The sequence below is a fragment of the Grampus griseus genome (assembly GCF_964374135.1).
Source record: "Grampus griseus genome assembly, chromosome: Y".
Classification (NCBI taxonomy): Eukaryota; Metazoa; Chordata; class Mammalia; order Artiodactyla; family Delphinidae; genus Grampus; species Grampus griseus.
The window spans coordinates 11,809,447-11,823,727 of record NC_139016.1 but is presented as its reverse complement, the minus strand read 5'-3'; the positions used below and the strand labels follow the sequence as shown (position 1 = coordinate 11,823,727).

Here is a 14,281-nt window from a genome sequence, read left to right as displayed (position 1 = left end):
TGTGATCCTTAGGCTTACAAAGTTCATCATCCAAATACTGAACCTGTATTAAGCCGCAGTCAAACGCCAGTTTCACAACAGCCCTTGCCAGTACGCATGATTACTTCTAACGAAGTAGATGGCCTGTCCAGTCCTGCGAAGAGGAAAAGAACATCTAGTCCAACAAAGGTATATATACATTTTAGAGAAATGGAAAATCCCAATCAGAAGTGAAGCTAAAAGTCTGTAATTGTGCCTGTCTTAAATTTTAAACTATGTACATCAGAGATTGAAAAGGTTTTGTTATTTTGCTATTATAAGCAGTATTTCCTACCCTGAAATTGTAGCATCATTTATAGAAAGTATTGATAGAAATATAGAAAGTAGTGATAACTTTATGTTCATCAAGTCATTTTATTCATTTCCCTGCTTTTATGAATTTAATGTACTTTATATCACCACTTCAGACGTTAAAATAAATTAAGTGTTGGATATAATGGATAACCTGTTAGAGTTTTGAGTCATTTTTAGATATGAGCCTTTTAAGGTGAAGTTAAAGAATGAATGACAATTCAAATTCATAATTTTCCAAATTGATTATGCATTAAAAATTTTTTTTAACGATTTTAAAAGATAAGCTTTATTTATGTGTAAATACTCCAATTCCTAGTCATTTGGTATCTCACTAGTCATAATTATTGGTGTATGAGTTTTAACCAAGTATTTTTTAATTTTTACGAATAAATTTTCCTCAGAATAGTTCTGAGAACTGGAATAGTGACCATACTGTTTCACATACTTCAGTACAGCAACAAGTTCATTCATGGTGTCTGACACCACAGAAATTACAGGTATGAAATATTCTTTTGACGGTTTTAACACCATGTTTCAATGCAGTCGAGGTAGTAAACTTTAAGCTTTTCTGGGTATTCTTAAAATTGAATGGCAGTAAGCCATTCAAACATGACGTAAATTAAAACGAACATAAGTATAATGAACCTACATTTTCCAGAGGAATAGAGATAATTCATTTTTGTTTTTTACCTTTTTAAAACAAGCAATATATTCATATGTTTGAAATTTAAGAATTATTAGAGGGCTTCCCTGGTAGCACAGTGGTTAAGAATCTGCCTGCCAGTGCAGCAGACACGGGTTTGAGCCCTGGTCCGGGAGGATCCCACATGACACAGGGTAACTAAGCCCATGCCCCACAACTACTGAGCCCTAGAGCCCACGAGCCACAACTACTGAACCCGCATGCTACAACTGCTGAAGCCTGCGTGCCTAGAGCCCATGCTCCCCAACAAGAAAAGCCACTGCAATGAGCAGCCTGCGTACCACAGCGAAGAGTGGCCCCCGCTCGCCGCAACTGGAGAAAGCCCACGCATGGCAACAAAGACCCAACTCGGCCAAAAATAAATAAATAAATAAATTTATTTTAAAAACCCCGAATTATTAGAATAATTATTAGGGTGCACAGGTATAAAGAGTCCTTCCAGTTCCTGCCTCCATCCACTTAATTTCCCTTTCCTACAAATAATCAAAAGTTTGTTTTGTTTTTTTGTTTTGTTACTAGAGATACATTGTACATGTACAAGAAAATATGCTGGTCTCATAGATTGCCTTTTGTCTTTTATTCAAATGTAGGTAGAATGCTATGTGTAAGTATCAGGACCTTGTCTTCCCTCCTGGCTCACTTTCTCCAAAGATGTATCTTTGAGACCTTTTCATGTCTTTGTATCACTTCCTTGTTCTTTTATGGCTACATAATACTACATTTTAAAATTCCTCGGAAGCCACATTTTATTCAACTGGTTTTCTATTGTTGGACTTTTATATCATTTCCAGTATTTTATAAACGATGTTGCTCTTAATTAGCATTGCTGTTATAACACATCTTACAGTTAAACAGCTTTCTCTTTGAAGATTGTGATTTCCTGTCCATGTATTTAACTCAAAACATAAAAATTACCTTCTTTGGATGAATTCTTGTGTTTTTACTTTTTCTTAGCTTTTTGTAAGGACTTCATTTTGGGACTGATTACTTTTGGTTAGACATCACTGTGTTTCACTTCAAAAGTTCTGTGTTTGTAATCTTTTCAGTGACACTTTGCCTGATAGTGACTTATTTATTTTTTTGAATACTTTTTCATTTTTCCAGCACTTGGAACAGCTGCGCATAAATAGAGACAGTTTAAATCCGGCACAGAAACTGATTCTGGGACAGTTGGAAACTCAACTTGTCTTAATGCAACAAGTATGTATACCATTTTCATTCCGATATTTATCATTATGTTAAGTATTTTTCTTGAATACAATATATTTTTAGAGTTTAATACATATTTCTACTTCCTATGTGTAGTCAATAGAATTTATATATCTGAGCTTTAAATATCACTAGTGGACAGTTCACTTTCTTTAAATAGCCACAAATTAGTTTAGAAAATAACAGCTAGTATTTTACGTTTTTTTGCATATTTCCAGTGTGTTCCGTAGGCTTACTTTTATTTTTTTATAATGAACAAAATATTCATACTGAGGTGGAGATGTTTTAAGGATTGTTATCAGGGATTTGGTATAAATGTAATGGAATGGCTGTTTGAAATCCCCTAGTTTATGATGGGAAATAAGGCCTATAAATTACTAAGTTATAATTTTCAGTGCTTTTCTTTTGCCCTTATACCACTAATGAGAGCTTTCTTTAGCATATAGTGAAAAAGGTTGTGCTTTACCCATATGAACATAGCACTTTATTTCTAAAATGTATGTTTTTTAATCTAGCGAGATTAATTTTTTTGATAAAGTTAGGAATGTATTGATTATACATTTCAAAGTCATACAAACAGGTTTTCGTTTTTGTTTTTGAAGATGAGACAAACAGGACAAACTGCTGTTCTACCCAGAGTACCTAGTGTCTCTCAGCTTGAAGTACCTTTGTCCAGTGGACCTTTTTCTGCAGGCGATACTCCTTGCGGCACATCAAAAACGCTAGGGAGTACGGACACGATTTTGGTAGGCGATAATTATATAACAGGAAGTGGAAGTAATGGAAATGTGCCTTATCTGCAGCAAAACACACTCACTCTACCTCATAACTGCACAAACCTGACCAGCAGCACAGAAGAGCCATGGAGAAAACAGCTATCTAACTCCACTCAGGTAAAAGAAAGATGAGCTGCTTTGTTTGTTCTTATATAGTAGGTTTTTCTTTAACTTGTATACATTTTGAAGAGAAGAAATTAAAATATAAGAAATATTATCTTTAAAAACTAATTTTAAATAATTCACAATTATCTGAGAATTTTGTTAACACTATTAATACTAATAGTGTTGTCAGCTAATTGTCAGCTCATCTGTGCACGTGAGTTACTTCCTTATCCAGTGTAAATTAATATACGTAAATTAGGTTATTAGAGATAAAGGCAAAGAAGGAAGAAAGCACAGCCTTATAATTCTTTTAAATCCTGTTGCTTAATGAATTAAGGCATTATGACCATGTTTTTTAATTGCAGTTATTTAATAACTGGAAGTATTTTCTGCATATAATAAGTGCTCTGCCAGTTGTGAAGTGTTTATTTTAATGTGATAAAAAGACTGATAAGGTTTCACCAACAATAAATTACAATAAAATGTGACTTGCATTATGCAGAGAAAGTAGCTTAGGTGAGAACCAAGATGTTACAGTCACAGAAAACAGAATTTAAAAGCAGAAAGGTAGTACAGATGTGGCTACAGTGTAGTTTATGAAGAGGGAACACAAGGGATGCAGCTTAATTTGTGAAGGGCAAATGGGAGTTATTAAAAGTTTTGATGTAGAGATAGGAATTTCTTAAACACCCTCTTCTTTAAATTTATTAATTGACTACATTTTAGAACACTTCTTAAGTGGTTTATAGGAAATTGAGCCAAAAATACAAAAAGTCCCCCAAAGTTCCCAATCCATGGTTTCCGCTATCCTGAACATCTCGTAGTAATGTGGTACATTAATTACAAGTGCTAAGACAATATTAATACTTCATTGTTAATTAACCCCCATAATTTACATTCTGATGCACTCTGTTGCACATTGTGTAGGTTTTCACCGGTGTGTATGACTTGCAACCCCTTCACAGAAGAACAAAATAGAGTCACTGTCCTAAATGTATCCTGTGCTCCATCTCTTTATTTCTCCTGCCTCCCTTAAATGTGGAGAAACCACAGATACTCTTATTGTCTATATAGTTGCCTTCTCCAGAATGTTATAGTGTAAAGCTATTATAAAAATTCACATGCAGATTTGTGTGGACCTAACTTCTCAGCTTATTTAGGCAAAAACTGAGGAGCATGATTATTGGATCATATTGTTAGACTACTATCAATACTTCTGTAAGAAACTGATAACTGTCTTCTAAAACAGGGTCCCCAGCCCCCGGGCCAAGGACTGGTACTGGTCCGTGGCATGTTAGGAACCAGGCTGCATAGCAGGAGGTGAGCAGTGGGCAAGTGAGTGAAGCTCCATCTGTATTTACAGCTGCTCCACATCACTTACCTTACCACCTGAGCTCTGCCTCCTGTCAGATCAGTGGCAGCATTAGATTCTCATAGGAGCGCGAACCCTACTGTGAACTGCACATGTGAAGGATCTAGATTTCACGTTCTTTATGAGAATTAATGCCTGATAATCTGAGGTAAAGCTGAGGCGGTGATGTTAGTGCTGGGGAGCACCTGCAAATACAGATTATCATTAGCAGAGAGGTTTGACTGCACAGAGACCATAATAAATCGTTTGCAGACATATCAAACCCCTATCAGTGAGTGGCAAGTGAAAACAAGCTCAGGGCTCCCACTGATTCTGCATTATAGTGAGTTGTATAATTATTTTATTATATATTATAATGTAATAATACAAAGAAAGTGCACAGTACATGTGATGCGTAGGAATCATCCTTCTCTCCTCCCCTGTGGAAAAAGTGTCAAAAGGTTTGGGGACTGCTGTTCTAAAGGGACTTTGATGGTCATTTGCCTCTCACAGTGACTGAGGCTTCTTTTTGCTCTAGCTTCTCCCACCAATTGAGAGTTGCTTATTTAATTCAGGCAGATACAAAGTACCATAGGTTGGGTGGTTTATAAACAACAGACATGTATTTGTTATACTTCTGGAGTCTGAAAAGTCCAAGATCAAGCCATCAGCAAATTATGATGTCTTTTGAGGGCCCTCAACCTTTTTCATAGTCAGATTTCTCATAGATAGCAAAGGATCAGCCTCAGTGGTTTGTTTTATAAGGCACACAGATTCCTTTCGTAAAGCCTCTGCACTTTTAAGCTCATCACCACTAAAGGCCTGCCTCCAGATACCGTCAAGACAGAATTTCAACATAACATTTCTGGGGACACGTTCAGTTGATGGCCTTAGTGTTTTGGATTTTAGTAACACTAAAAGAGAGGTAGGGGTATCTCATTTTTAAAATTTACTATTGCTAATGATTTTTTTTTTTTTTTTTTTTTGCGGTACAGGGGCCTCTCACTGTTGTGGCCTCTCCCGTTGCGGAGCACAGGCTCCAGACGCGCAGGCTCAGCAGCCGTGGCTCACGGGCCCAGCCGCTTCGCGGCATGTGGGGTCTCCCTGGACCGGGGCACGAACCCGTGTCCCCTGCATCGGCAGGCGGACTCTCAACCACTGCACTACCAGGGAAGCCCCACTAATAATTTTTGAAGCATCTTTACATATGCTTATTTGCCATCTGTATATGTGCCTTGGGGAGCTGTTTGTTTACCTCTTCCGCCCATTTTATTATTGGGTGGTTCATTTAACTATTAGGTATTAATAGCTTTCCCCCCTGTATTTTGGGTAACAGTTTTTAATAAGATATGTCTTTTTAAATATAGTTTCCCTATCTCCATTTGTCTTCTCACTCTATGATAGTGTCTTTCATAGAGTAGAAGTTTTAAATTTTAATAATGTCCAGCTTATCAATTCTTTTTCATGACCATATGTTAGAAGTATATCTAAAAAGTTATCGCCATGCCCAAGGTATCTAGACGTTTCCCTTATGTTACCTTATGTTACCTATGTAGTTTCGTACTTTTGCATTTTACATTTAAGTCTGTGACCCACTTTGAGTTAATTTTTGTGAATAGTGTAAGATGTGTGCAAAGGTTCATTTTTTCAAATGTGGATTCTCATTTGTTCCAGCACCACTTGTTCAAAAGACAATCTCTAATTCATTGTGTTACCTCTGCTCTGTTGTCAAAGATCAGTTGACTGTATTTCTGTGGGTTTATTTATCTGGTGTATGTTTTTTTCCATTGATCATTTGTCCTTTTTTTTTTTTTTTTGCCAATACCATTCTCCCATGATTAGTTTAGCTTTATACTAAATCATGAAATAAAGTTGTGTCAGTCCTCCAAGTTTGTTCTTCAATAATGTGTTGGATATTTTGGTCTTTTGTGTCTTCATATAAACTCGAGAATCACTTTGTTAACATTTATAAAAATAATGGTGGAATTTTAATTTGCGTGCATTGAATCCATAAACTGAGATTGTAAGAACTGATATCTTTTTTTTTTTTTTTTTAAACATCTTTATTGGGGTATAATTGCTTTACAATGGTGTGTTAGTTTCTGCTTTGTAACAAAGTGAATCAGTTATACATATACATATGTTCCCATATCTCTTCCCTCTTGCGTCTCCCTCCCTCCCACCCTCCCCATCCCACCCCTCCAGGCTGTCACAAAGCACCGAGCCAATATCCCTGTGCCTTGCGGCTGCTTCCCACTAGCTATCTATCTTACTACGTTTGTTAGTGTGTACATGTCCATGACTCTCCCTCGCCCCGTCACTGCTCACCCTTCCCCCTCCCCATAACCCCAAGTCCGTTCTCTAGGAGGTCTGCGTCTTTATTCCTGCCTTACCCCTAGGTTCTTCATGACTTTTTTTTTTCTTAAATTCCATATATATGTGTTAGCATACGGTATTTGTCTTTCTCTTTCTGACTTACTTCACTGTGTATGACAGACTCTAGGTCTATCCACCTCATTACAAATAGCTCAATTTCGTTTCTTTTTATGGCTGAGTAATATTCCATTGTATATATGTGCCACATCTTCTTTATCCATTCATCCGATGATGGGCACTTAGGTTGTTTCCATCTCCGGGCTATTGTAAATAGAGCTGCAATGAACATTTTGGTACATGACTCTTTTTGAATTTCGGTTTTCTCAGGGTATATGCCCAGTAGTGGGATTGCTGGGTCATATGGTAGTTCTATTTGTAGTTTTTTAAGGAACCTCCATACTGTTCTCCATAGTGGCTGAACCAATTCACATTCCCACCAGCAGTGCAAGAGGGTTCCCTTTTCTCCACACCATCTCCAGCATTTATTGTTTCCAGATTTTTTGATGATGGCCATCTGACTGGTGTGAGATGATATCTCATTGTAGTTTTGATTTGCATTTCTCTAATGATTAATGATGTTGAGCATTCTTTCATGTGTTTGTTGGCAGTCTGTATATCTTCTCTGGAGAAATGTCTATTTAGGTCTTCTGCCCATTTTTGGATTGGGTTGTTTGTTTTTTTGTTATTGAGCTACATGAGCTGCTTGTAAATTTTGGAGATGAATCCTTTGTCAGTTGCTTCATTTGCAAATATTTTCTCCCATTCTGAGGGTTGTCTTTTGGTCTTGTTTATGGTTTCCTTTGCTGTGCAAAAGCTTTGAAGTTTCATTAGGTCCCATTTGTGTACTTTTGTTTTTATTTCCATTTCTCTAGAAGGTGGGTCAAAAAGGATCTTGCTGTGATTTATGTCATAGAGTGTTCTGCCTATGTTTTCCTCTAAGAGTTTGATAGTTTCTGGCCTTACATTTAGGTCTTTAATCCATTTTGAGCTTATTTTTCTGTATGGTGTTAGGGAGTGATCTAATCTCATACTTTTACATGTACCTGTCCAGTTTTCCCAGCACCACTTATTGAAGAGGCTGTCCTTTCTCCACTGTACATTCCTGCCACCTTTATCAAAGATAAGGTGTCCATATGTTCGTGGGTTTATCTCTGGGCTTTCTAGCCTCTTCCATTGATCTTTCTGTTTTTGTGCCAGTACCATACTGTCTTGATTACTGTACCTTTGTAGTATAGTCTGAAGTCAGGGAGCCTGATTCCTCCAGCTCCTTTTCTCGTTCTCAAGATTGCTTTGGCTATTCGGGGTCTTTTGTGTTTCCATACAAATTGCGAAATTTTTTGTTCTAGTTATGTGAAAAATGCCAGTGGTAGTTTGATAGGGATTGCATTGAATCTGTAGATTGCTTTGGGTGGTAGAGTCATTTTCAGAATGTTGATTCTTCCAATCCAAGAACATGGTATATCTCTCCATCTATTTGTATCATCTTTAATTTCTTTCATCAGTGTCTTACAATTTTCTGCATACAGGTCTTTTGTCTCCTTAGGTAGGTTTATTCCTAGATATTTTACTCTTTTTGTTGCATTGGTAAATGGGAGTGTTTTCTTGATTTCACTTTCAGATTTTTCATCATTAGTGTATAGGAATGCCAGAGATTTCTGTGCATTAATTTTGTATCCTGCTACTTTACCAAATTCATTGATTAGCTCTAGTAGTTTTCTGGTAGCATCTTTAGGATTCTCTATGTATAGTATCATGTCATCTGCAAACAGTGACAGCTTTACTTCTTCTTTTCTGATATGGATTCCTTTTATTTCCTTTTCTTCTCTGATTGCTGTGGCTAAAACTTCCAAAACTATGTTGAATAAGAGTGGTGAGAGTGGGCAACCTTGTCTTGTTCCTGATCTTAGTGGAAATGCTTTCAGTTTTTCACCATTGAGGACGATGTTGGCTGTGGGCTTGTCATATATGGCTTTTATTATGTTGAGGAAAGTTCCCTCTATGCCTACTTTCTGCAGGGTTTTTTATCATAAATGGGTGTTGAATTTTGTCAAAAGCTTTCTCTGCATCTATTGAGATGATCATATGGTTTTTCTCCTTCAGTTTGTTAATATGGTTTATCACATTGATAGATTTGTGTATATTGAAGAATCCTTGCATTCCTGGAATAAACCCCACTTGATCCTTTTAATGTGCTGTTGCATTCTGTTTGCTAGTATTTTGTTGAGGATTTTTGCATCTGTGTTCATCAGTGATATTGGCCTGTAGTTTTCTTTCTTTGTGACATCCTTGTCTGGTTTTGGTATCAAGGTGATGGTGGCCTCGTAGAAGGAATTTGGGAGTGTTCCTCCCTTAGTAGTCTCTTTTGATGCTTTGTATTTCTGTGGTGTCCATTGTAACTTCTATTTTTCACTTCTAATTATATTGATTTGAGTCCTCTCCCTCTTTTTCTTGATGAGTCTGGCTAAAGATTTATTATCAATTTTGTTTATCTTCTCAAAGAACCAGCTTTTAGTTTTACTTTTCTCTGCTGTTGTTTTGTTTCTATTTCATTTATTTCTGCTGTGATCTTTAGGATTTCTTTCCTTCTACAAACTTTGGGTTTTGTTAGTTCTTCTTTCTCTAGTTCCTTTAGTTTTAAGGTTGATTGTTTATTTGAGATTCTTTTAGTTTCTTGAGGTAGTATTATATTGCTATAAAACTGCCTCTTAGACCTGCATTTGTTGCATCCCATACATTTTGGATGGTCATGTCTTTGTTGTCATTTGTCTCTAGGTTTTTTTTTTTAATTTATTTACTTTATTTATTTTTGGCTGTGTTTTGTCTTCATTCCTGTGTGTGGCCATTCTTTGTTGTGGAGAGCAGGGGCTACTCTTTTTGGCAGTGTGTGGGCTTCTCATTGTGGTGGCTTCTGTTGCTGCATAGCACGGGCTCTAGGCACACGGGCTTCAGTAGTTGCAGCATGTGGGCTCCGTAGTTGTGGCTCACAGGCTCTAGAGCACAGGCTCAATAGTTGTGGGGCACAGACTTAGGTGCTCCGCGGCATGTGGAATCTTCCTGGACCAGGGCTTGAACCTGTGTCCCCTGCATTGTCAGGTGTATTCTCAACTACTGCACCACCAGGGAAGCCCTCTAGGTAATTTTTGATTTCCTCTTTGTTTTCTTTAGCGATATCTTGGTTATTTAGTAATATATTGTTTAGCCTCCATGTGTTTGTGTTTTTTACGTTTTTTCCCTGTAATTTATTTCTAATCTCATAGCGTTGTGGTCAGAAAAGATGCCTGATGTGATTTCAGTTTTTTAAAATTTACCAAGGCTTGATTTGTGACCCAAGATGTGATCTATCCTGGAGAATGTTCCACGTGCACTTTAGAAGAAAGTGTAATCTGCTGTTTTTGGATGGAATGTCCTATAAATATCAATTAAATCTGTCTGACCTATTGTGTCATTTAAAGCTTCTGTTTCCTTATTTATTTTCATTTTGGATGTTCTGTCCATTGGTGAAAGTGAGGTGTTAAAGTCCCCCACTATTATTGTGTTGCTGTCAATTTCCTCTTTTAAAGCTGTTAGCATTTGCCTTATGTATTGAGGTGCTCCTATGTTGGTTGCATGTATATCTATAATTGTTATATCTTCTTCTTGGACTGTTCCCTTGATCATTATGTAGTGTCCTTATTTGTCTCCTGTAACATTCTTTATTTGAAAGTCTATTTCGTCTGATACAAGTATTGCTTCTCCAGGTTTCTTTTGATTTCCATTTGCATGGAATAGCTTTTTTTCCATCCCCTTACTTTCAGTCTGTATGTGTACCTAGGACTGAAGTGGATCTCTTGAAGACAGCATATATTTGTGTCTTGTTTTTGTATCCATTCAGCGAGCCTGTTGTCTTTTCGTTAGGAGATTTAATCCACTCACATATAAGGTACCTATCAATATGTATTTTTCTGTTATCATTTTCTTAATTGTTTTCGGTTTGTTTTTGTAGGTCCTTTTCTTCTCTTGTGTTTCCCACTTAGAGAAGTTTCTTTAGCATTTGTGGTAGCACTCTTTGGGGGTGCTGAATTCTCTTAGCTTTCGCTTGTCTGTAAAGCATTTGATTTCTCCATCAAATCTGAAAGAGATCCTTGCTGGGTAGAGTGATCTTTGTTGTAGGTCCTTTCCTTTCATCACTTTAAATATATTGTGCCACTCTCTTCCAGCTTGTAGAGTTTTTGCTGAGAAATAGCTGTTAACCTATGAGAGTTCCCTTGTATGTTTTTTGTTAGTTTTGTCTTGTTGCTTTTAATAATTTTGTCTTTAATTTCTGTCAGTTTGATTACTGTCCGTCTTGGTGTGTTTCTTCTTGGGTTTATCCTGCCTTGGACTCTGTGCACTTCCTGGTCTTGGGTGGGCATTTCCTTTCCCATGTTAGGGAAGTTTTCGTCTATAATCTCTTCAAATATTTTCTCAGGCCCTTTCTGTGTCTCTTCTGCCTTGGGACCCCTATAATGCGAATGTTGGTGCATTTATTGTTGTCCCAGAGGTCTCTTAGGCTGTCTTCATTTCTTTTCTTTTTTTTTCTTTATTCTGTTTGGCAGCAGTGAGTTTTCCACCATTCTGGCTTCTAGGTCACTTATCTGTTCTTATGCCTCAGTTAATCTGCTGTTGATTCCTTCTAGTGTATTTTTCATTGCAGTTACTCTATTGTTCATCTCTGTTTGTTAGTTCTTTAATTCTTTTAGGTCTTTGTTAAACATTTCTTGCATGTTCTTAATCTTTGCCTCCATTCTTTTCCCGAGGTCCTGGATCATCTTCACTATCATTATTCTGAATTGTTTTTCTGTAAGGTTGCCTATCTCCACTTCATGTAGTTGTTTTTTCGGGGTTTTATCTCGTTCCTTCATATGGTGCATAGTTTTCTGCCTTTTCATTTTGTCTGCCTTTCTGTGAATGTGGTTTTTGTTGCACAAGCTGCAGGATTGTAGTTATTCTTGCTTTTGCCATTTGCCCTCTTCTATTTTCAATTTTATTGACTTTATTTTTAATTCTTAACACTTCTTATGCTCTTACAATGGATTTAATTTGCTGCTATTTTGGATTTAATTTTGTTTTATAGTGGAAACTTAAATGATTCTTTTCTTTTTCTGTCATATGTATTGATTTCTGTAAATTTCCCGCCAGCAACTAGTTTGAGTGCATCTCACAAATTTTATGAGATTGTGTTTTCATATTCAAGATGGCCAGTATGGCTGAGTATTGTGACCTAGGGATGGATAAATAGCTTTATTAGTTTTGAGTAAGAACGGTTAGGTAGACCTTTTTTTACTTATATCCATGTTTATAAAGATACTGAGTTTCAGTTTTTGTGAGGGGGAAAATGTATGAGAGCTTTGAATGGATGAATGATATGTGTTTATTTTTCTCTAATAGTCTGTTGAGGTACAGTTTATGTACACTTTAATAAACCTATTCAAATAATAGACACACAACAAAATATATTTGGTAAATGTTATTGTTGTATGTCTGTTGCTGTAATGCTGTTTAAAGAAGTTTCTTCATAAGTTGCAATCCATTCCTTCTTTAGTCCCTGTCCTTGGGAACCAAAAATTTGCTTTATGTCTTTAACATTTACTTTTATGGGGATCAAAATGAACAGAATCCTACCTTTTCGTGTATGTGGTGCTTTATTATTGCATTGCATGAATATATTTTATTTTTTAATCTATTTATTAACTTAGAATTTGTCTTTTCTGCTTTTAGTCATAAAAATTATCAGCAGTGCTGATATGAACATTTGTATAAAAATCTTTGTGTGAATATGTTTTCATTTCTATATCTTGGAGTCTGTATGAGTGGAGTCCCTGAGTTAGATGATAAAATGTTTAAACTGTTTAAGGATTTTCTGAACTCATATCCAAGTGACTGAACCATTTTCATTCCTAATAGAAATGTATGAGGCCACACTTATTCCATATACTTGTCAACACCTGATATTGATAGTTTTTTATTCTAGCTGTATAATGGTTCTTGATAAGGTTTAATTTATATATTTCTAGTAACTAATATTTCCATGTGCTTATTTGCAGTTTTTGTATTTAGGCCTTTTTTAAAAATGATGATGATGTAAATTTCATTATGTTTTGAGCGCAAGTTTTGTTTGAGACATAGGTTTTGCAAGAGACATAGGTTTTACAAATATATCTTTCTGTTGTTTAAGTTGTATTTTCACTTTGTTAGTAATGTCTTTTAAAATGGAAAAATTTAATTTTGCTGAAGATCTTTTTTCAAAGGTTTTAAAGTTTAATGTTTTTATTATTACATATAAGAAATCCTTGCCAAAACCAAGGTTTGAAAATTTTTCTGCTGTATCCTGTTATAGAATATTTACAGTTCTATTTCACACTTCTGTTTTTTTTTTTTTGAGTTAGTATTTGTATATTTTGTCTGTGAATATCCAGTTATTTCAGCATAATTTATGAAAAACTTTTATTCTTTCCACCTTGCCAACTTAGTCAGAAACTAACTTACCACGTTTTTAAATTTTTTTTAACTGTTTTGTTCTGCTAATCAATATTATTTTTCTTAATAATCCTATATTGTCTTTATCACTGTAACTTTATGTTTTGGAATTTGGATGATATAGCTCTAACATGTTAGTTATTTTAAAAGTTGATTTGATTTTGCTATCTTTTTTGTACCTTCATATAATTTTTTGGCTCAGCATGTTGGTTTGTACCAAAAGTGCCTACTGGCATTTAGTAGGGATTGTGTTGTATATATAAGTCAAATTATTAATTTTTCTGAGCCATGAACATAGTAGCTTTCCATTTACTTAGTTCTCTTTTGTCAGCCATGTTTTTATGTGATTATGAATACAGTTATATTCTTGATTTATGTTCAAATCATTTCCTTAAGGTATTTTGTAATTACTGTTGTAATTTCCTGATTTGGGGTATTTAGAATTCTGTTTATTAATCAGAATTTCATTATTTCTGAGATTTTATTATTTTTGATCCATTTCATTCAGGGAATGTATTTTGTATGATTTTAATTCTTATAATTTTAGTAAGAGTTGTTTTTTCTCCTAGACAGTCATGTGAACTTGAAAAGTAATGTGTTCTTTGGTATTATTAACACCAACTTGCATTGGTTACTGTTTGCACTAAATATCATTTGTCATTCCTTTACTTTCAGCATTTTTATATCTTTGAAGTTAAATGTCTCTTACATACTGCATATAGTGGGATATTAATGTTTTTAACCAGTCTGACAGTCTTTGCTCATTGGCGGGGAGAATGTTCAGTCTATTTGTGTTTAATGTTGTTGTTAACGTTGTCTTAATTTCCACTGCCTCCTTTGTTCTTTGTTTTCTAGCTATGTCCCATCTGTTTTCTGATCTTCTCTTCCATACTTACTGCCTTTTTTGTGTTTGGCAAATATTTGTTGGTATAT

General features: G+C 35.6%; 1 protein-coding gene across 5 annotated transcripts in view; it reads left to right on the top strand.

Annotated features, from left to right (window-relative positions):
- LOC309817720 (lysine-specific demethylase 6A-like) overlaps positions 1 to 14,281 on the top strand; it is a 163,069-nt gene that overhangs the window by 102,546 nt on the left and 46,242 nt on the right. For all 5 annotated transcript variants that reach the window (XM_082646987.1, XM_082646986.1, XM_082646985.1 and 2 more), the window contains 4 exons: positions 13 to 168; positions 735 to 830; positions 2,141 to 2,236; positions 2,848 to 3,138. In XM_082646987.1, coding sequence (XP_082503113.1) covers positions 13 to 168; positions 735 to 830; positions 2,141 to 2,236; positions 2,848 to 3,138 — 639 coding nt within the window. The remainder of the gene's footprint in view (positions 1 to 12; positions 169 to 734; positions 831 to 2,140; positions 2,237 to 2,847; positions 3,139 to 14,281) is intronic.